This window comes from Xiphias gladius, chromosome 8 (genome assembly GCF_016859285.1).
Source record: "Xiphias gladius isolate SHS-SW01 ecotype Sanya breed wild chromosome 8, ASM1685928v1, whole genome shotgun sequence".
NCBI classification, from domain to species: Eukaryota; Metazoa; Chordata; class Actinopteri; order Istiophoriformes; family Xiphiidae; genus Xiphias; species Xiphias gladius.
Window position 1 is genome coordinate 13,815,946 of NC_053407.1, and position 21,938 is coordinate 13,837,883.

Here is a 21,938-nt window from a genome sequence, read left to right on the forward strand (position 1 = left end):
AGGAAAGAAAAGATTCAAATTACACAATACTTTTATTAAATATTGTTTAAAATACAGTGTTGTGCTGATATAAAACATTAACAAGTTGTTACTGTTGTATAAGAACACTTACACAAGAAACATTTTAATTTTGTTATAGGGTTCATACATTTACTAGTGTTCTCGATCGACCCACCCCCCACTCCATAATAAGTGCTTTAAATATGATTGTTGAAGTTGATAGACCTTTTGATTTGTACATATGAACATAACATGAACATCCAACACTCTGCGTCCCAGATGAAGAGGTTAAATTATTAAAACAAACTTGTTAGAAAATCAAATGTGTGTACAGTTAAGAGGAGAAGAGTCTTAGTGTGAACTAAGGAGAGAGGAAACTGTCTCAAAACTTTCCAGTGTCATCTTTTATGAAACAACCAGCTTCAGTTGCTCAGGTTGGATGATGCAGAGCTCTTGCTGTCCGTCTCTGAGTCTGTCTCCTCGCTGCCACTGCTGGCTGCTCTTTGACCTCCTGGTCTGGATCTGGATGTTTCCATCCTACTTGGAGGCTCTGATGTACCTCTGCCCTGGCAAGGCGTCTGTCCACTCACTGATGGAGCGCTGTTTATCAGTATAGGGATGCTCTGCAGAGAGGGAAATTAGTTCTACAGTCAGCACGAGTGTGTTAAAAACAGAACCCAGCGATAGTTTAGTCCCGTGAGTATCTGGCACTAAGTTGGGTCTGTTCACCACAGCTTTTTTTGCTCTATGTTTCCCTTTTAACAAAATGTACCATTTGTTTCATAGAGAACACAAACTAAATTTGCATAACCTGCACGAGGCCTAGTGCTTAAGATGGACCTCACCACTGTTTCCTGACTCCTCATCAGCTCTTTGATCTCGTTGTTCCAGCCGAGCAGTTCAGCAAACCTCCGGACTGTATCCTCCAGGTCACCCAGCTCCATATGGTCTCCTCTCCGCAGTGGGACCTTCTCAAAAGAACCCACAGCATGTCGGTTCAGGAGGAGACGTGGCACAGTTGAGCGCACCGTGTTCACCAGGCTGGCAAATGGCTCAATCTGAAACAGTGAATTTTTTGTTCAGATATAACTGAGCTGAACATTTATCTACTCATAGCAAAAAAATAATCTGGAAACCTATTTTAAGTCATGAGGACAGATATTAAAAATGTTGATGTTTACCTGTAAAGACGTGCCCATAATGATTAGCAGGTCTGCCTTGGGGAAGTCTTTCGTGTGGAGGAAATACTTCTGAGGAAGGTCCTCTCCAAAAAAGACAACATCAGGTTTGACTGTAGCGGCGCAGAATGTGCATATGGGAATGTTGTCATTCATTATAGCATGCTGTGAATCAAAAATGCAGGAAATATCACTCTGGCATCAAATGCAGGGAATTACTGTGTTATGTTCGACTGGTATTGGACTACAGAGCCAGACGTACCTTAGCCTCCTCAGCAGGGTACGGAGTGTAGCACAAGTGACAGGATGCTGTGGCAAAACTACCATGGGCTTCCACAAGTTTATCGTCTGGGATGCCACACACTGAAGAAGGTTATTAAATATTATGACGGACATTAAGAGCAACAAATGTCATCCATTCAAGAATTGAGAGTATGCATTTGGGCTTGATGTTATTGTGTATGTTTGCACTCACTAATCAAAAACTTCGTCTAATTTCAGCTAGCCCACAATTTCATTTAAAGATCCCTTTCTGGCTCTTTTTCTGTTCCCTTCAAGTTGTCACTCACATTTCTCCAGTCCGTCAATGTTCTGCGTATACATTCGGAGAAGCAGGCCTTTGTGATGAAGCATGCGGATAAAGTAGTGTATGTAGTTGGGTCGGTGGCTGCCAGGATACAGCGCTTTGGCCAGGGAGAAGAAAGGCTGTGGGTCATTGGAGAAGTAGTCAATGTTGAAAATGGCTTCTGGGTAAGGGATGTTGTACTTCTCCAAGTTGGCGTAAAGACCTGTTCCTGGAGTTCTGGAGAAAAAAAACAAAACAAAACAAAACAAAACAAAAAAACGTGGAAGTACAGACATTTTTACATGGTTATTTTTGGCATTTATGTGATGATTTTATTAAAGAGCAGCTAATATGTATTGTTCCAAGGGCTTAATAACTCTTTTGAAACACCCAGTTTGCTGCAGAACGGTTTCCATCACCACTAAACAGGTTTGCACTTTAGAGGTAAGAGTGAAGCACAATGAAAATAGTAGCAGAGAGAGAGATAAAGATGAGGGTGTACGGAGAACAAACCCAAAGACACCGACCTGAAGTCTGGGATCCCGCTGGCTGTGCTGATTCCTGCTCCCGCCACCACCACCACGTTCTTACATCGGCCAAGCTTCACTAGCCGAGCCACAGAGGCAAGACCTCCTCGGGATGATGACTTGGCAGCAGATGGGCTGCCCTGAGCAGGTCTGGACCCAGAGGACTGACCATCCTGCATGGGGCCAGTGCTACATTTGGAGAACTTTCCGTTACTGGAGAGCAGGCATGAAAAGACGCACTGACACATCTCGCATCTCTTTCCCTTGAATAACCCCTTCCCATATGGAACTGTCACCAACATGATAATAAATACGACAGAAATATTTCACTTCATTTTAGACTGTCAATGAGTATCCAATCTAAATATCCAGATAAAAGACATGTGGGAGGGCGTCTAAATGGCATTTTCTCTCGTCCTCATCATGTATCCTACATGTAAAAACAAGAACCGGTAGCCTCAAACAGATTAAATTCTGTGCATAGATTCATTTTCCTCAAGAGGAAGAAATCTGACTTTTCCTTTAGCTCCACCATCAGGTCAAAATCTCATTTTGTTCAATACTACGGTTTATGATCAAATACCTGCAAAACTACACTGCTGAGATTCCCATCAGCCTCCGCTTTACTTTGTATTTAGTGCTATTTAGCAAATGTTAGCATGCTAACATGCTTAATGTAGATGGTGAACATGGTGTACGTTAAACCTGCTTAGCATCAGCATGTTAGCAATGTCATTATGTGCATGTTAGCATGCCAACGTTAGCATTTAGCTCAAGTGCAGCCTCACAGAGCAGCTAGTAAGGCTTTAGACTCAGGATTACAAACAAGATCCCACGCCTTGCTAGCTGGCACAGACTTATACACTTAAACATATACATATATATTATATATATATATATGGGTATTTAAGTGAATGAAGTGTTCATGTGTCTAATTACTAATGTTTTCCTTTATTATATTCCTTCTTCACTGATCTTGATAACACAATGTTTTTCTTATGTTTGATTGCTGAGAGCTTTACGGTTCCCTTCCCTTTTCCTTTTTTAATATTCATACACTATCAAGTCACTGTTACGTGTCCTCACCTAGTGGGTAAAACGTCCTGTCCACTCACACTCATCTGGCTGAGGTCCTGAGCCAGAGTCGAGTCCGCCTGCTTCTTTCGTTGCTTTCCATACGGGCCCGGCCCAGAGTCCTGGGACTCTGATGGGTTGGTGTGCCTGGCCTGGGAGCTGGAGCTGCGGGTTATCCTGGTGACTGGAGGTTGGGGGGCTTTTTTATCCGAGCTGAACCTGGACCTGTTCATTCCAACACCTGTTGACAGCAAGAAAAGAAGAAAACAAAAAAAGGATGACAATTGTCTGTCAGATTGGAAAATATTATTTTATTATTGTGATTGTCGAAAATGGGAAATATTAGCTTGATTGCTTGTATATTTTCCTTTCAATTCCCTTTTTTTTGGCTTCGATTCTTTTAAAGCACCAATTAGATATTGAGTTGTTTCCAAATGGCTTTTTTATTTGCTCTCCCTTCGTCTTCCGTATCCCATATTTAAAAAGCTGTTACACTGAAATCATTGCGGTATCCTTTTCTGCTCACCCCCCTTGCACAGAGAGAATCTGAAATGTTTTAAAACTGTCAACTGTTGAACAAAGGTAACGGCTGCAATATATTTAGCAACCCCCCCTCTGCTCCTCAGAAGCTATGCTAATACAGTCCACAGCTGTGGCAGCTTTACTGTTCAGGGAAAGCGGAGGGTCAAGCTGTGGGGTGTGGGGGGCTGAGAGTTAAAAAGAGGGGTGGCAGAGGTGAAAGAGAACCGTAGATTGACTGTGTGTCAACAAACCCAGCTGGGAGAGAAAAGAGGATGCCCCCTAACGGCCCCCTCAATCTGAGGAAACAGTGGGGAAGGGGGTGCAGAGATAAATGATACGGAGGCAGGATTCAATAAAGAGGGAACAGAGGAGTAGAAGAAGAGGAGAGGGAGGAGGAGGAGGAGGAGGGGGCTTCTTTTCCAAAACTATCCAAGGCCTTCAAACAACTTCCATGAGGAATGAGTGAGAGTGATCAGGGCGAGGCAGCGAACAAGGAAACAAAAGAGCTACAACCCATAAAACGGGACTGCTTCAGAGGGCAGCAGGGAGATAAGACGAGCTTTTCTCCAGCAGCACCTTATCGCCCTCCGGAGGGGGATGGGAGAGGAGGAGAGGGTCACTGGAGGTTTCCAGAGCAGCAGCATGGCCAGTAAATAACAGCCTTTGGCATATGTCTCAGAGCTTTTCTGTAATTGCTACATTAACATTTAAGGAAAATTAGTCATTAACAAGCGTAAAACCGATGTAAATGATGGCTCTAAAAACCTGGATTTACAGAAAAGCCTATGAACCATCTTAAAAAATCTCACACTCTCCAATCTACTTTCATTTTAGGCACTCAATCTTCTTTCACTTTGCCTCCTTAAAAAGACCGAAGCCCCAACGTTACTACTGTTTTTTTTCTCCTGCACATCCTAAAGAACTATTAAAAACAGCAGGAGGGTGAGGTTCTCGGCTTTTGTCTGGGCTCCTCTCAAAAAGACACTGCTGAGTACAGGCAATAAATCACCAGGCCAGTTATTAAGGTCTCACACAGATGGTGCGGTGCAGCAGCAGACCCAATGCATCAACATGAGCGGACCCCTCTCTAACAGCAAATCCTATCCGTAAAAGCACACACATTGGGCATGTTCCTTCTTGAATATAATAGAATTACTAAATTAAACTTGACTCATGGGAAAAAATGTTTAAAAGCCAGAGAAACCTGAACATGGGAGCTCATCTACAGACAACCAAAAGACAGCGTGGCCAGAGGAAACCGGGGTGAGGCGGAGGCAGCAGCAGGCCAGTCAAAACAGAGCAGCAAAGGGCAAAGTTGACTAAATGAAGGACACTTCAGCAACAACATAAAATGGCTTAAGATGGCGCAAGCGCAACAAATTTATTTTTTATGAAATCAAACTGCCTTTCAGTGTTTTAAGTGTCTACTGTTTATCTGATAAAGGTCTAACTGTGCCACAAATGCTGGTATTATTCTTTAATTACAAATAAATCCCTGTATAAATGACAAAAGGCTTAAAAAGGATTTGAGAGAGCCCCTACCCCCCTGTTCTCGCAGCGCTCCCCAGTCGAAAAGCTGATCCTAGTGTGTCCCTGTACAGGACCACCAGGAGTGTCGCTGCTCATATGAGGGTTACAGTTATCTAATTAGGGCAGTCCTACAACTCTGGGCACACCTCGGTGCTCACCATTACACCGGGAATTACACCAAACTGTGTGCTAATAACAGTAAATCTTTTTAAAAATTTTTTTTTTTTTTTAAAGCAGACAATTTGACATGTCACAGGAGCAAAGGCACAGGTGCCTTTAATAACGTTGATGAAGGCTGCATTCCACATCGAGGAGGTCCTGGTATTGTGTGTGTGCTGGGTCACTAAAATAACTGACTGGGACATTTAACAGTCTTTGAGCCATTGTTAATGTCACCAATTACACGTGTGCTATGACAAGTCAAAATGTCTGCTGTGAAAAAAGATCCATAAAACACAGTTGCTCGCACCCACGCAGCTCCAAGGAGCGGTCTGAACATGCAACAGAGGTGAAAAAGACCACGTAGAAGCATTAAGGTCATGACAACAAAGAGCTGAGGTTGAACTCGCTACAGTACAGGCCCTTGGGTGACCTTTTTTCCAGCATACAGGTCGATTTTCATGCTTGACTAGATAGAACTTGAAATTTCTTTTAAAGTAGGGCTGCAACAAACATTATTTTCCCTGTCAATTAAACATTTATATTTCTTTAAATTTTCAGTCTGTAAAATGTCAGAGGACAGTGAAGAACGTCCATCTCAATTTCCCAAAGCCTAAGGTGACATCTTCAAATTCCTTGTTTTGTTTGACCAAGAGTCCAAAACCCAAAGATATTCAGTTTACAATAAAATAAAAGCAGAGAAAAAGCAACAAACATTTTAGAAGCCGGAAACAGAAACTTTTTGGCATTTTTGCTTTGATAAATCAATTCAAATGATTAATCAATTATCAAAATCATTGTTGACCTATTTTCTTGCCATCGACGAATCAAATTTTTATTTTTTGTTAGAATAAAAATAAAACAAAAACAACAAACATCTTCATTTCAACATTATATCAGCAGGTCTGCTTATATGGAATTAAATAAACTATCTGGCACAGCATTTCTGATAAGTTTACCGTAAATTTTTCTAAAAACTGAACAGTGGTCCAGTTAATCCCATTGTAACTGAGTTTGCATTCTTCGCTGTGTAGTTCCTGATCAAGTACCATGCTAAAAAAAAAATTCCTTTTTGTCTTGTGGCTTTTCCCTTTTCTTTTCTTTTCTTTTTTTTTTTTAAGATGCATGTTTCTCACAGACTTATAAATCCTTCGCTTCACAAAAAAACAAAAAAGTTTAAAAAATTAATTTTTTTTTTTTTTTTAAACCAATCTTAAACCAGATCCTCATTCACTGTCAACAACATCATCTACCTGGTGTCTCTGGAGCAACATGTCAGCCTTGTCTTAAAGGAGATTTGGTAAATAAGTTTAATGAGGGGCTTTTCCCCTGCAACCCCACCATTTAACCCTCCACTTACAGCAGTATTGAGGACAGCCGACTTTGATCCCCCGCCCCCCTTAAAGAAAAAAAAAAAAAAAAAAAACTCGACACCAGGCAACCCGGTTACCATGGAAACCTCCATTACTTAGTTGGAGAGGCAACAGCTCTATGCTCTCCTTCCCCACCTGCTCACTAATGACATATCACTCTGTGTAGCATCTTTGTTGGACTCTCAATTGACACAAAGCAGCGAGTCCTAATTTGTGTTAGTATATTGTTTGCTCACACAGAGGAGAAGGTGGGCGGTGGAGAGCTAATTTTGCCCAGTGGGTCGATGACTAACTAATGACTCTCGTCCTGTTTCTCCTCTGAGGAAGTACCAGCCCTAAATTAAACACCAATCAACCAGTAATGGGATGTAAAAAGTAATGTAATTTGTACATCAACACAGATTCTTTTTGAGAGAACAGGATCTGAAAATAAACTGTTTTTTTACATCATCCCAACTGAAATCGTGGTTCCACTCGTATTGCCTGGCATAGTGAGGCATAACAAAACCAGCAACATAAAGGGAAGAAAATAAAAGCTGTCCAGTTCATTAAAGTCATCCAGGGCTGCAACACACAATTACTGTCATTATCACTTAATTTTCCATTAATGGAGGAACCGATTATTCTCTGAAATGTCAGAAAACAGTGAAAACGCTCATATTAAGTTGATGTTTTCAATGGTCAGTTTTAAACCCAATAAAAAAACCTAATATTTGATTATATACATGTGTATATATTTTAATGATGTGAAAACTGGTATAAACTGCAAATCTTCACATCTGAGAAGCTCTGGAACAAGAGAATGTTTGGAATTTTTTACTTGGATAAATGACTTGAATGACTGATTATCAAAGTAGTTTTTCATAGTTGGTTTTTAGTTGTCGGTTGTTAAAACAGATAAATGTTTCAGCAGTAAAGCAGCCAAAGGGTGAGTCTTGGTTACAGAATACACCTTTGAAAAACACAGTAGCTTTAAGCTTTTAGTTAAGATAAAAAGGACAGTAAGCATGTTGCTGCAAGACACTGCATCAAACAGCGTGTATAACTATTTGTGACCCAATCCCGAGTTTTAGAAAAGAGGAGAAGCACTTTTGGACGTGCACAACTTTCCCATTTGCTGTACAACTGTTTAATGAATCCTAACACTCCGAAAAAAAATTATATAAAATTAGCAGGCAAATTCTTTGCATCCAGTCTCAGGTTTTGCAGAAGAGTGACTAGCAGTGAGGCTACACTGTCACCTGCTGGAGCCTACATGCCATTACATATGAATCAATGTCACATACACTGAGCCACAAAGTTTGAATTTCACCAAACCTGATTAGCTTTTAAAAACAACTTTCTGAGAGAAGGCAAGTAACAAACTATTAGGAAATACAGGCATTAAGTGGCCTTCAGTGACACCAGGACAGATGTTGCACAAGCACGAAATGGGGATGGTTTCAGTTACATGATTAAGTAGATTATGCCTCCTGTTACTGAAAGTGATTTGTTTGGTTGATTAGCAAAAGTCAATAACAATTTTGATAAATAATGATGTTGTACATCATTATGAAATTAATAAAATATCTTTAGGTGTTTTGGGTGCTGATCAAATCTTGTGGTGGACATCACTGTTTTTAACAACACATTCATTTCTATAAAAGATTAAGCAACGGACAATCTGCATCTGGGACATGTATTAAGTACAAGCAGTACTGGATCCAGGTATTTTGAAGATCTTCTCCAGACATGTTTTAAGATAAATAAATAAAAATACTATTCTTAGAATAATTGTTGGTGTCCAATATGGTTAATTAACAACAGAGTTTCTTAAAAATTACACGTACTACTTTTCCTCTCATTGAAACATCCAGTCTATGGATACGCAAATACATTTTCTTTCAAAAAATTAACTGCTGGACACAAGATGTCTTCTTCACTAAAAAGGCCCACTCTCGGTGTGTGTGCGCACTGGAGGATTCCACGTCACACTGGTGTAAGCTGCACATTGGACCAGGAATGCTTCACCAACTAACTGTGGTGTCACAAAAAACCTGCTGTTACTTACATGTCGCGCACAGAGAAGCAGATGAATGTGAAAACAGGTTCGAGGTGTCTGCACATACATCACTCTTCACAGTGAAGCTCAGACATCCAAGTGAAGTGACAATAAGCAGATTTTGGAAGGGGGGGTTTAAACTAAATGTGGTATACAGAACAGCCTTTCACCAGAGAGAAGCAGCCTTCCTCTCTCAGACTGAGCAGCGTTACATGAAGTAAACAGACTGAACCAAGTGATGGCGACGTGGTAGCAAATATTGAGTCATATAAAAACACATATACATAATACATACACACACACATATATTATATCTATACACACACACACACATATATTATATCTATACACACGCGCGCGCACACACACGCGCGCGCACACACACACACAGAGCTCCACTCTGCAGGAAATCATTGACATGGTTATTAATTAAAAGGCGGAAGTCCACATCCCCGGCCCTCATCTGCGAATAATAACAATGCAATTCAATCGGTAGCATCGTTGTTATTAGCTACCTGTCTGTGCAGACGGCGGAACTTCTCGATGACGAAAAAGACGGCGACAGACCGCAGACTCTGTTGTGCCACTCGGGATGTTTCACGTCCAACGGGGAAACTCGCCGAGCTTCTTCAGCGCCAAACTCCCGGGTTTGTAGACCACCGACCGCGGCAGTCAGGTCGACAGCCTGGGGTTCATTGATAGCGAGAGGGTTTCCTTCTCCTGGATCACAGGCACTTTATCTGCATGCGGTCTGAAACTGTAAGTTTTGGAGGACAGAGCTGTCACTCTGCTACTGTTTCCGGGTGCTAAATAATTCATTACGAATACGGGCGGGAAACGGAGCTGGAGTCACGTGGTACTGCGTTTCCGCTTTCCTTCCCCGGTGTAATTTAAATTGGAATGTGAAGCAAGTGGGAACTGCGGATGTAAAAAAAAAAAACAGAACAGAACAGGACAAAACAAAACAAAAACATTCAATCGTCTGTTTATTAGGTACACCTATCTAAACCTACTGTAGTCTCATCCAATAATCCCCACCTTCGTAATTGTTACAATGTTCAGTTTGTGCTGAAACTGTTTCAGAGACAAAGCTGTTGAACTGCACTGCACTATGCAGAGAGGTGTTTCTGTCATTTAGCCCACACACGCTCGTCAGTATAATGCGAAGAGCACCACGAACACAGCTGCAGTTGAATCAACACCACTCTGAAACAGGTTCAACAAAAACTACAAAACATAAAGGAAAAGTTAACTGTTGTCTTATTCCTGGATATTCTAAACAATCATACTGGGTCTTTTCTAATGTTTTACCTAAACAGAAAGTAGGCGTTTCCTCTTGATAATGGTTACCAGTGGTTATATACAGAGCCATGTTGTGGTTAAGAAGACTGCACAGACGTTTTACGTTACATTTGAGTTATATAGACCGAGTCCATTTACTTTACTGCATCCTCCAAAGTTAATGTGTCTGGGTTTTGTTCAGAAGTTTTATTCTGGGATAAAAGCCCCTGACCTTTGATTATAATGACATAAATAGGTGTTTACTTTATTCTTAAAAACATGATGTTTTGCCCGGGCTTTTGAGCAGGCTCTCAGTCTCCCTCTATCTTTCTATTTGTGTTAATTGTTTTGTACTTGGGAGACAGTGTTTTAACTGAATATTTCCCTGTCTGTTTTAATAAATACACTTGGTTTTCACTTCAAGTGAGAATGACTGGCCAATTATTAAACCGAGAAAAACAGTGGGTCCCAGAAATGGTAGCAGGCACCCAAAGACTTCTTAAAGCTAGTAGACTTGCTGTTTAGTTTTGAAGACATTTCTCCAGCCAGTCAAAAGACTTTCTCAGTTCGGGTCAGAAATAGACCACGCAAAGACCAAACAGAAAGGTCAGATCCCTTCAGTTCCTAACAGAAACAAATCAGATAATTTATAGAAATAATACCAAATAACATATCAGTTGGATTATTTCAAATGATGTGACAGTGAATATATTGCAAACTTGCACAGATATTGTGCTAGTTTTTCAACTATGTCTGTTTTATTACCACCAGATTACACTGATGCATGCAGGGCACTGCATTTTTTTAAAAGAATAATCACTTTTATAAGTTTCGCCTTACACATTTGAATCTTATCGTAGCAGCATCTCAGACTGTTGGCCTGTTCAGGCGCAGGTTTGGCCCTGCCTCTCGCCCAGTGTGACCCGCCCAAAGCCCCGTACAAGACAAGTTGGTATAGATAACAAATTGGTGGGTAAACAAATGGATGTAACAGCATTTGGATGTCCTGATATTTAAGATATTTTGCAAATGTTTATTTTGGTAGTCATTGGTAGTCACTCCAGATACAACCATAGTTGTATCTGGAGTGGGGATTCACTCAGGCCTTCCACTACATTCATGCACAAATTAACCGACAAAAAAAGGGGGATCTATTGACCTCCTCAGTGTGGTCATTTGGCTAAATGCAAATTTGTATTGATGAATACCATGTTCATCAGGTATCCTCCACAGAAAATATAGTCATGAAATCCCGAATCATTTCACTCACTGAGGTTCTGAGGCCCTGGAGCAGTTTCCTGCTTTGTTTGGTTTGTAATCCAGCCTGGATACATTAATGCCATTTTTACTCTTTCCGGTGATAAAATGTATGTCAATTAGATTTGAAAAAGGGGATGCCCCCCCCCCTCTCCCTCTTTTGTTTAATATGACTTGCCACTGCTCTTCGAGAGAGACGATCTTTGATTTCGTATCTAAAGAGAGCACGTACGTCACTTCCACTTTGACGGGAGGAGGTCGTCCCGTGCTGTTTGGAATCGGTCTCCTCTCCAGCCCAAGTCACGGGCCGGGGCCCAAAATAAAACCCCTCATCTTCTAATTTCTGTAGCAACATGCACCACTACGCCTTGCGTTCATTTCCGCACCTGGTACCCGAACAGCAGGGGATAAGTTTGTTCCTAATCATAAACAAAACATTTGAAACCATTTCTGAATCTGAAAATAAAATCTCCTGGGATGGCTGCGGGTGAACTACAAATACTGCGTGACCCTCGCGGCTACTGTCACAGACAATACTAACTCGTATTGGCATGAAAATGCGATTCTCGTCAAGGCAGCCAGCAGCTGCAGCTCCAGTCTGCGGACAGTTTGTACCTCTGCGTGCTTTTCTGGGTGGAGACTGAGGTCCTCCTCCACAAAAACAGCCAAGGACAGACAGCACGAGCCAGCTCCACCACCGGCGGCTGCTTTTATCACAGGCCTTGGAAACTGAGAATTATTTTTTTTTGCTCAGTTGGTTTTAAGCGCCCCGCATACCGTAAAGTAGACCGGAGCAGTTTAACGTTACAAATCAAGGTAAGAGCTGAACTAGCCGGTTGTCGTGCAGTTTTCTGTAGTGAAAGTCAGCCGTGAGAACTTCTGCGGAGCCTCCGGCGTCACTTATGAAAAGCTGAACCACATTATCTCGCAAACCGGCTCCAAAAAAAGTGCACCTCCTCGACCAGGGCGGACGGTCGGATGAAACGCCCGATAAGTGCGGACGGGTTCACGGTGGAGAAAAAAAAAAAAACGCCGAAGTGATGTTTAGTGTTTCCGGAGTGACGTGTCTGTTCGGCTGTCTCGGCCAGGAGACTCTACGAAAAATAATCCGCTCATGGCGCTGAGACTGACAACAGAGCGACCGCATAGTTAGGCGTGAGGATCACAAGTCCGGTCGTTATCCGGCTTCAGGAGTGGGACGGCAACAGTTTGGGCAAGTTACATTTGCACGGGAACTTCTGAGCAAGTACCAGCGGCTGGTGGCGCTTGCACGCGAACGTTAGCTTAAGTTAGAGAAAAGTTAACGTAAAGGCAGTTAACTAAACAAATGCTGCACGTTAGCTCCGTAGCGCGGCTGCTAGGCCTTTTAGCCAAATAACTCCTCACTCATATTAATATGTTTAGTTTGAAAGTTGGGAGTCAGAGGGTGATAATGGTCACCCATCAGCTAACCGTCACCGCAGCTACCAGACGCTTCCTATGAAGTAGTAGGGCTTTTTTTCATTTCTTTATCTCCAAATCGGCGACTCTTTCGTCTGAGCGGGTTTCATAACTTCTTAACAAGGCATTATTGGATTCCCAGGACAAAAATGGCATCAAAGCGGAGACAAAACGGCATGCAACTTTTAAACAGTGGCCTCACATCAGACTGTCAGGGAAAGCTTAGTAATGTGGGATGGCGACAGCTTTGTTGGATCGTTTCTGTTTTGAAAAATTTGAGTTAATTTTCTTTAAAACACTGTCCAGACGATAAGTTCTGCAAATACTGCTTCAGTATTAAACTTTTTGTTCTCAAGCATCAGTTGTTTTAATTTTAGAAAGTCTGTGCCTGCTATGTGCTATTCATCTTGTGACAGACTGTTAACAGGTCTGCCTTGTTTTGGGATCAGCAGCACACCCAAAGCAAACTCCTTTATTGTCTTAACACACTGCGCGCCTATAGCAGCCCCATTCCTGTACACCAATACATTTAGGGCTGTCACAAATAAAACCCTTTGTTTGTTTGGATTGAAGGCTTTATTACGAACATATAGAGTATGCAGCCTTGGCACAGTCAGAGTTCATGTCAAGTTAAAACAGCTCATAAATGCATCAGGTAGAATGAGGTGAGACTGTATAGAATACTTCAATATGAGACTTTTATGTGATTTCAAAAATTGAAAAGCCAAGGATTTGTTTCTGCTGTTGCCATAACATAAAAGACAGGAATAGACCCAGAGAAATATGCAACAACAAGCACAGGTCTTTAGCCGGGTTTATGTCATGACAGAAATTTTGTTAAGATGCCAGGGAGAAAACTATTTTGGGTAGCAGCAGCATCGCTGTTCGAATTAATTTCCCTACAGATCCCTGCACTTTACAGTATTTGTGTGGATTACGTTTTCACGGTTTCTCTTAGTAATTGTTGTAATTACTTTCCTAGAGAGATGAGTAAGGCGGAGCAGGTGCCCGAGGAAATGCCTGCATACCTCAAAGATGAGCCAGTAGCTACAGGTTGGTTAAGTTTGGTTTTGGTCTTTTGACAATGAGAAATTTCTGTTTATTCAACCCAGTGTAGTGAAAAGTTTCAGATCATGTCACAGCACAGTTTTCAGTCAGTAACCCTAGATGTAGGACAAATTATATAACATGATGAATTACTGATTTTGCATAGGGACTAGCTGTGTTTGAAGGAATCAGCTACAATGATTGTTCTGATAAACATGATATGTGTAGACTGAATAGGTTAAAGGACCTACACAGCAGAGCTAGGGCCTTTCTTCACCAAGACTTTTTAACCAGAACCCTTCTGTTCCCTGGCAATTTAGCGTTTTGACAGATTATGATTTTTTTTTACATTTGAATGATGGGACATGTGTAAATATTGCTGTGTGTATGTCAAAAAGACTGCACTTTTTGGCAGTTAAAAAAAAAAAATCTTAGTTGGTTATAAAACTCAACAAAACTATAAGTGCTTCCCAAAGCTATGCAAAAGTTAAATAGCTGATTGCATGAAAGATTTATTTATTTATTTTTACATTCATGCCCCTTCAGTTACGTTCTGTAGACATAGTGTATTGTAATACTTGGTCAAGCATCTAAACTACATTAGGATGAAAAAATGTGTCAGGTAGTGTTGAAAATAGTAGTTATCCATAGCAATGTTGTTGATCAGGTAATCATTTAACTCATTTTAAAAATACATATTCTGTATTTTTCTTATCGTCAGCAAATCAAATGAAAAATACAAAACCAACAATAAACTAAACGTAGTAACAAGTAGCATTGTCTATGTTACCACTGCCCGAAATAGTGCAGCTTGTTTCCCTGTCCCATAGCCCTCCATTGTAGCTATAAAAGAAAACATATACATTAAATGAGCCAGACTATTGCACCACTGTGGTCTATTTTGAGTCAATGCTATGTGTACCGTCCTCCGGCTTTAAATGCTCACAAGCACACCAAATGTGTATTAATCAGCAGCCGAAAATAGACCCCAACAAATGAAGACACAGACAGGTTAGAGAAGTCAGAAAGTACTGAAAGGCAGACTGTTGGTTTTTGGTCTTTTCATGCAACTTCAAGACAGTAACAGAAACATAAAAAATTTCCAGACTTATCCTTGAAGTTTTTTTTTTTTTTTTTTTGGCATTTATGCTTTTATTTGATGGGCGAAGTAAAGAGATGACAGAAAATCCGGGATGTTGCTATTACATGGTCAGTGTCTCCTAGGCCACCAGGAGGCCCCATTAAGTCATTTTTAAAGCAAAAATGAGTTCTGTGCAATAGTGACTAATATTTTTCAATATTTTCCTCCATTTCACAGACTAAACAATTAACCGGTTAACCAAAAAAAGAAATTTAGAGCGTAAGTGATTATTAAAATTAGGTGAAGCTTATTATCATGGTTGGCATATTGTGTAATGTTGTTTTGTCAGGTGTCGTACTACTGCCATACAGCAATCTGAGAAGGCCTGTGAAGGAGATGAGCAATATGGCAGTGACATATTGAGTCTTAAAATGTTGCTTTTGTTGTCTTTAAATCAGACAACAACAAAGACCACCCACAGACACAGCCGGGCATGTTCGGCAGGTTGGCAGGGGGCTTGTACGGTGCCACCAAGGGAGCTTTAGGAGCGACGGTGGGTGGTGTGACCTGGATAGGAGGAAAAAGTCTGGACCTCACCAAGACCGCCGTCAGCTCTGTAGCCGCTGTGCCTGCCATGGGAGTGGGGCTGGTTAAAGGAGGAGTGTGCGCCGTAGCTGGAGGAGTGACTTCTGTCGGTTCTGCAGTGGTCAGCAAAGTTCCCATAGGAGGAGGCAAAAAGAAGGACAAGTGTGACTGACGAGGACAGGAGGAGAGTGAATGCACAAAGCTGAGTTGAACGAGCTCATACCGTGTTCGCCTGTTTTAGGATTCATGAGCAGGAAAAGACCACAGAGGACTCAAAAGTTCAGTGTACACATTTTGGTGAGGGGTCTGTGCTTCATTTATGTCTTTAGTGTCTGTTTTTTTTAATGTGTTTTGTTAGTAAACCCACATTCAAACAATTATGTGGCAAGGACCCGCAAAGCCAGAACTAACAAAGACTCTCTGAACTCTGTTGTTAAAGGAAAACACAACCAAACTCTTATCACCTGTGCCTGAAGTTGTTCAAATAAAATGTCCATGCTTAATTTCTGATAATAAGCTACAACATTGTTTTCACTGCAGACTGTTGTACTTGTTACATTAGGTCCTTTAGTACAGGAGGAGAACAGCTCAGCTCAGATTGTAAATGCACTAAATTTTAACTCGCAAGACAATCAGTGATCAATGATGATCTATAAGTGACATGAGGTGTTTGTTGATGATTGGAAAGATTTCACAGTCAACTGAAAAACACTCCAGTTAATCACCTTTGTTCACAAATGAGCAACTAACTGATGTGATGTGATTTGAAGAGTCTAGTCCAATTTCATATCTAAAACGCATGCCGGCTGTGGACTGTGGATATTTCACTGGTGAATTTTTGTGACAGTTTCTGCTTTCCTCTGAATTCATGTTGCCCTCTGCCAGTTATAATGTCAGCTCAGTGGAAGGCAATTTGTACTTTTGATACAGAATCCAGCTTATTATAATAGATGTGTCACATTATTAAAAAAGTCAGAAGATTTTGATTGTAATGAACTATTTCCAGGTATAGTGTTAATTGATTCACTGTGACTCTACTAGTCGAGTTTAAGTTTGTCGAATCACATTTTACACATTACACTTCAATTGACTAACTCTATGTTTTGATAGTTAATGTTACATGTTGGGTAGCGTGGCTCTCAGATCTGATCACAGCCACAGAAGCTTGATAATAGCATAAACCTCTGCTACTGTACCAAAGAAGTTTAGTTCTCAACCCTAATGTTTCGCTAATGCTCATCCATATTTCTTAGGGTCACTGTGTTTACTGTTGTAGCAATCTGATGGCTGGATTTCTCAATATTACAGTATTTCAGTTGTCAAGTACATTTTAAGCTGACAAACCTGTGAAAGTACATTTAGTTAAAAAAAAAAAAAAAAAAAAAAAAAAGACGTTTTTGTAAATCTACCTTTGGATAAAAAATGCTGTTCAAGCCTTAGTGGATGATGCAGAACTAAGGTTTCACATATTTTGTTTCATCAGTTGTCGCAAAATGTTTGGAAGTTTGCTAAGCAATGAGAATTTATTCAAACACGGTAATAATATTTTCAGAACTTGTCTAAATAAAATATATGCCGAAGGTTGTGTATGTACTGTATTGTTTTTCATCAGTTAAGAAACAAGTCTTACAAAAGCACTGTGCAAAACTACTTTAAACTAAAAAAAAATTTTAAGCTTTTTCTTGAATGACTGTAACATTAAAAATTTCAGTTCATTAGTAAATATTTCTAAATTTCTACACACATTTTATTTCAGAACCTGATCTGCATCTTTAAAGCTCTGTTTGCAAATTTGTAAATGTATTTATATTTTGTTGAATCATTTTTATTGTTTGAAGCAACTTTACCTGTTTTTTTATCAAAGCTTAACAGTGTTGAAGTAATGCTGCAAAGAGCGGGACTTAACTACTTTCAGCCAATACTAAAGTGGCATTTCAGTTTAACTCTTGTTTTTTGCTGTTTGTTTGTATCTTATCTATACAAAAACCTCTACCATAGATATTTTATCCCATTCTTTAGTTCATTAACTATATATCTACCTGTAAATCTTAAACTTTAATAACTCTGTTCTCTCCTCTGCTTTAAAAAACAATTTAACTTGAGATTTCTGCAGAACAAAAAGATCAGGGACCTTTGGATAACATTCATAAGAATTTTTTTTCAATTCAAATTAAATAAAGATGTGCAAAGTTAATATCATCTTTGTGATGCTATATTAAGCATACTGTGTTTTGAAATTTGAAGTACAATCTGTTTTAATGGAGCACTGTTGCTATATGCCATGTATAAAATACTAAATCCAACTAAAACTGCCTTCAAAAATTCTGTAAAAAATGCATTTATCATCACAGATGAGGATCCGGCCCTTTCACATTCCCTCTGAAGATAAAGCTTTATCCTTAAGGATAAAGCTTTATCTTAAAGCATGTATGGATTTTGTTAATACACCATAAGTCTGGTCAGCATTGCCTGATAAAGGTGACACAGATAGAGTACTGGTAAGATTACATGAAATTTATGTTTTATCAGTTTTATGTTTATAATGAATTAATTCTGAGATCCAATCAAGATAGTTAGGTCAAATGGAACTGCTACTATTTGCTTTCTACAGTAAACATTTATAGAAAAATGTAATTGTATTTTAGGAGTCATTTTAAAACCATAAGCCAAATACTGCAGATGAGTACTGTTTGTTAAAATATCAGTGACAATTAATAAAAATGATTATGCACGGAAATTATCAGAAAATATCTCTAGCACATCAAAGCCAATATTTTTTTAATACAAATTTAATATTTTGGGAATCCATTACTTTATTTCTGCAGCACACTTTTGGCTCTTTAGTTGTTTGGCATACATTACAATATATATCTGTTTGACTTCTCCCCATAAATAACTGAACCATGTTAATGCTACAGATGTTTTACTAAATGTTCTCAGGCAAATTGTTGAGCTAGACATTCTGTGCTGGTTGCTCCTTGGGGTCGGTCATGATCACAGGTCCAACAGAAACCACAACCTTTGGCCCAGCCTTGCTCTGGTCTGCAGTCTCCACATCTCTCTCTACACACAGACATACAAACATGGTCAGATTTAAGTGCATATTGCTCCTGAATTCTACAAATGATAAAATCATCTCTTACTTCTTCTGAAGCATGATGGCTCACAGGAGTGGCCCAGTGCAGCAGTGCACACAGCTGTACTACAGTGAATGTACACCTGAAAAAGGACAACAGTGTTGGCAGAGCAATACAAAAATATTTTGTTGCAGCAGTCTCTCATCAGCCGATATAGTCATTACCTGCTCCTTCAGGGGCACTAGTGAGTTGGCGTCCACAAAGGTAAACATTTTGAAAATGAAACGCCTGTAATGACTTGGGAAATCCAGACCAGAGGAGGGACCGACTGGAACCAGTGAGGACAAGTAGCGATCATTCATCCATGGACACCTGGATGGAGAGCAAATTATATCAATGCAATAACAGTAAAATGCAACTGAATGTAAAAGTCAGAGTTTTGCATTGATTTCCCTATTCACTATTCCTCGTGTACAGACCTGGCAGAAGCGTAAACTTTCACAAACATCCGACATGTTATCATTAAAGGGACAGTGTAAATTGGTGTTTTAGTTACCCATCTGTCAGAATGTCCCACTGGGGCAGACTGTGAGGATTGGGACTTGTGGTGGTCCAACAGCGACCTAGAGTCAGCACAAGGTTTGGATCTGTCTTTTCAATGAGTTGAACCTCCACGTACACGGGGTCCCTCAGTACTTTGATCACAGGGTAGTCTGCCTCCGTATAGAAAGAGCTATAGGCCACATCCTCTGTGAGAGAAGAGTTACCAGTTAATATGACAGCCAACATTATGAAATTATCTGCAAATGCAGCAATGCAGCCAAGCTGACATACTCTTACCTTCATTACAACCCTTTGTATAACATTGCCCATTAGCCAGTCTCAGGTGTACTCTGATGGGTCCCAGAGCAGCAACTGATAGAGGAGGATCTTGTAAGCGTAACACTTCTGCAACCACAGTTTCAACAGAAGTGCCAATGTACCTACACCGGAATTGCAATCTGACAAGAGAAAGCTGGCATTATGTTGCTTATTCAGAGACTTCATTTTAACACTGTAATGCTCTAAAAAGTGATCACCTACTCGTAGAAGCTGTCCCTGGTGATAGCTCCGAGGGGCCCAAGTCCTACCTCATATGAGGATGACATCCTGTTCTCATAGATTATAACACCAGGCTCTTCCTACAAAAGGCAGAGAAAAGCTGGCGTTGTAGGGTAAAAATATGCACAGACCCTATTTAAAGGTGTTTTCCTTTGTTGAATATAAATAGAGAATAGATATAGAAAATCGAGGTCTTACCATAACAAAGGAGCCACAGGCAGTAACAGGAAAGTGGTAGATGGCAAAGTCTGAATTAGAGTCAACATGTGTACAGCCTTGACCCCCCTCCAACAGTGAGATTGACTCAAGGTCAATGTTTGGAAGAGTAGCATCTTTGGCCACTACCACAATAAACTGGGCATCCTTGGTGCACTGAACGGTCACTGGTAGCACAAAAACAGACCTTGATATGTTGAGTGGTTAGAAATTATTTATCAAATGTAAAAAACATAAAGATGTAAAAACAGATTATTCTTTGAGTATAAAAATGCTTGGAGTTTTTACATCCTCCATCGCTGTTTGCAGTACACTATTTAATCAATCAATATAAGGAAACCAGAAAAAAGTTAATTTTCCAGTCTTAGAAGAGACAGCCTTTTCAAAAACTCACCTGCCTTTCCAAAGTAGCATTGTCTGCCATCAAAGCAGCACTTTATGGCTTCACATCCCGCAGCAGATATATCAGGACCTCCACATGGGATTCTCACGTTTTGTGTCACTTCACAACTCTGGACAGGAGTTTGCAGTGGTGCACTTGCCTTGTGAGTGGAAATTTTCTGTGGCACTGTAGGGACTCGTGGTTCCTGGGGAGACTGATCGTGGAAAGGTTTAGGATATTGAGGAAACATTGGCGGTGGTGCTGGTCGGAGCTTTGGCGCTTGAGGATGTTGAGGAAAGACTGGCGGTGGTGCTGGTTGGAGCTTTGGCGCTTGAGGATGTTGAGGTAAGTTTGGTAGGGAGGGATGTTGAGAGACTTTTGGAGCTTGAGGATGTTGAGGAAACTTTGGCGGTGGTAGAGGAGGCGGAAGAACATGTGGCAGTTGAGGACGCGGAGGAACCTTTGGTGCCTGAGCAGGTGGAGCACCCTTTGACATCGGTAGTGCAGGCTTCTGCCACGTTAAGTCCTGAGCCTTTACATTTGTCCCAACTAAGCAGCCCAGGATTGCTAGTGCCACTAAAGAGGCGGCATGCCAATGCTTTGCCATGGTTTCACAGCAGTCTGACCTAGACAGTCCACAAGGGTACCACTTATGTGTGCTGCCACATTTATATGTGACTAGACTTGATGATTTGAAAAGAAAAAAACACCTTCAAGGCCAAATAACCACCAATCACGGCTTCCAGAGCTTTCAACAGACACCTAAAAGCCCCGGGGGTGCATTATATAATGTTTGATAAGCCTTTTGGCAACTTCACAAGATCAGTTGTATAGGTGGGACATGGGGATAAAACACGTGTGTCCTATCAGATCAGGTGGGTTGGATGACAGTTTGACATTACAGTACTTATTGACAAATCCAACATTAGGGTCACAAAAACCCTTTTGAAGGTCTTTGTGGCCTCAAGCTTTATTTGTCACAAAATTGTTTTTTTGCTAGTGCGAAATGGCAAACTTAAAATATTGATTTTTTCTCCAAATCTGTAACAAAGTTTGCCATAATATGCTTTAAAGCCAGATTAGGTCAGGCTATATTTTTATCTTGCAGCTGTCTAGCCTGTTACGGACACACAGTATTTACTCATACTGCCATTATTGAATCACAACCATACTGCAGTTTAAATAATAAATTGTGAGTTTTAAACCAAGAGCTTTAAATCCACTGCAAGGCAAACGTGATTTGAAGGTTCATCAATACATCTCTAAGTTTCGGAAGACCTTTCTAAATATGACTCTATACAGATTTGCATAATTATTGTAGCTAGGAAAGTAACAGATGAAACAGTTAAAGGTCTTTTATTATCTAGTTAAAATAGCTCCCAATGGTACAGTGACATGGGGCTTAATAATGATGTTAGTGGGATGTTTTGTACGTATTTACTTCATACTTCTACATATGCAAAATAATAACCTTCCATACTTAGTTTTACTCATACGCCCTC

The 21,938-nt window shown here is 40.4% G+C and overlaps 3 protein-coding genes across 7 annotated transcripts; 1 reads left to right on the top strand and 2 right to left on the bottom strand.

Annotated features, from left to right (window-relative positions):
* Positions 1–13: 13 nt before the first annotated feature.
* si:dkey-103i16.6 (uncharacterized protein LOC557125 homolog) lies at positions 14–9,596 on the bottom strand. Of its 2 annotated transcripts, none has more exons than XM_040132617.1 (8): positions 9,485–9,596; positions 3,357–3,585; positions 2,271–2,459; positions 1,748–1,980; positions 1,441–1,541; positions 1,182–1,343; positions 849–1,058; positions 14–623 (listed from the first exon to the last, which is right to left on the bottom strand). In XM_040132617.1, the coding sequence occupies exons 2-8, from the start codon at positions 3,575–3,577 to the stop codon at positions 423–425; spliced, it is 1,317 nt and encodes a 438-aa protein (XP_039988551.1). In that variant the 5' UTR covers positions 3,578–3,585; positions 9,485–9,596; the 3' UTR covers positions 14–422. The 2 variants fall into 2 exon arrangements, with proteins under 2 accessions (XP_039988551.1, XP_039988550.1); XM_040132616.1 differs by having other exon boundaries at positions 846–1,058.
* Positions 9,425–17,050, top strand: tmem263 (transmembrane protein 263). 4 transcript variants are annotated; one of them, XM_040132618.1, is made up of 3 exons: positions 9,425–9,616; positions 13,930–14,000; positions 15,534–17,050. In XM_040132618.1, exons 1-3 carry the CDS (start codon positions 9,513–9,515, stop codon positions 15,830–15,832), a joined length of 474 nt encoding a protein of 157 aa, XP_039988552.1. In that variant the 5' UTR covers positions 9,425–9,512; the 3' UTR covers positions 15,833–17,050. The 4 variants fall into 4 exon arrangements, with proteins under 4 accessions (XP_039988552.1, XP_039988555.1, XP_039988553.1 ...); XM_040132621.1 differs by having other exon boundaries at positions 9,609–9,728; XM_040132619.1 differs by lacking the exon at positions 9,425–9,616 and adding an exon at positions 11,778–12,323.
* Positions 17,051–18,568: 1,518 nt separating this feature from the next.
* On the bottom strand, positions 18,569–20,971 carry LOC120793034 (zona pellucida sperm-binding protein 4-like). The gene is given in 9 exon segments (XM_040132615.1): positions 18,569–18,723; positions 18,804–18,879; positions 18,962–19,109; positions 19,294–19,486; positions 19,578–19,738; positions 19,821–19,918; positions 20,037–20,221; positions 20,449–20,554; positions 20,557–20,971. Coding segments are annotated over 9 exon segments (1,392 nt in total). The 5' UTR covers positions 20,872–20,971; the 3' UTR covers positions 18,569–18,613.
* Positions 20,972–21,938: the final 967 nt, after the last annotated feature.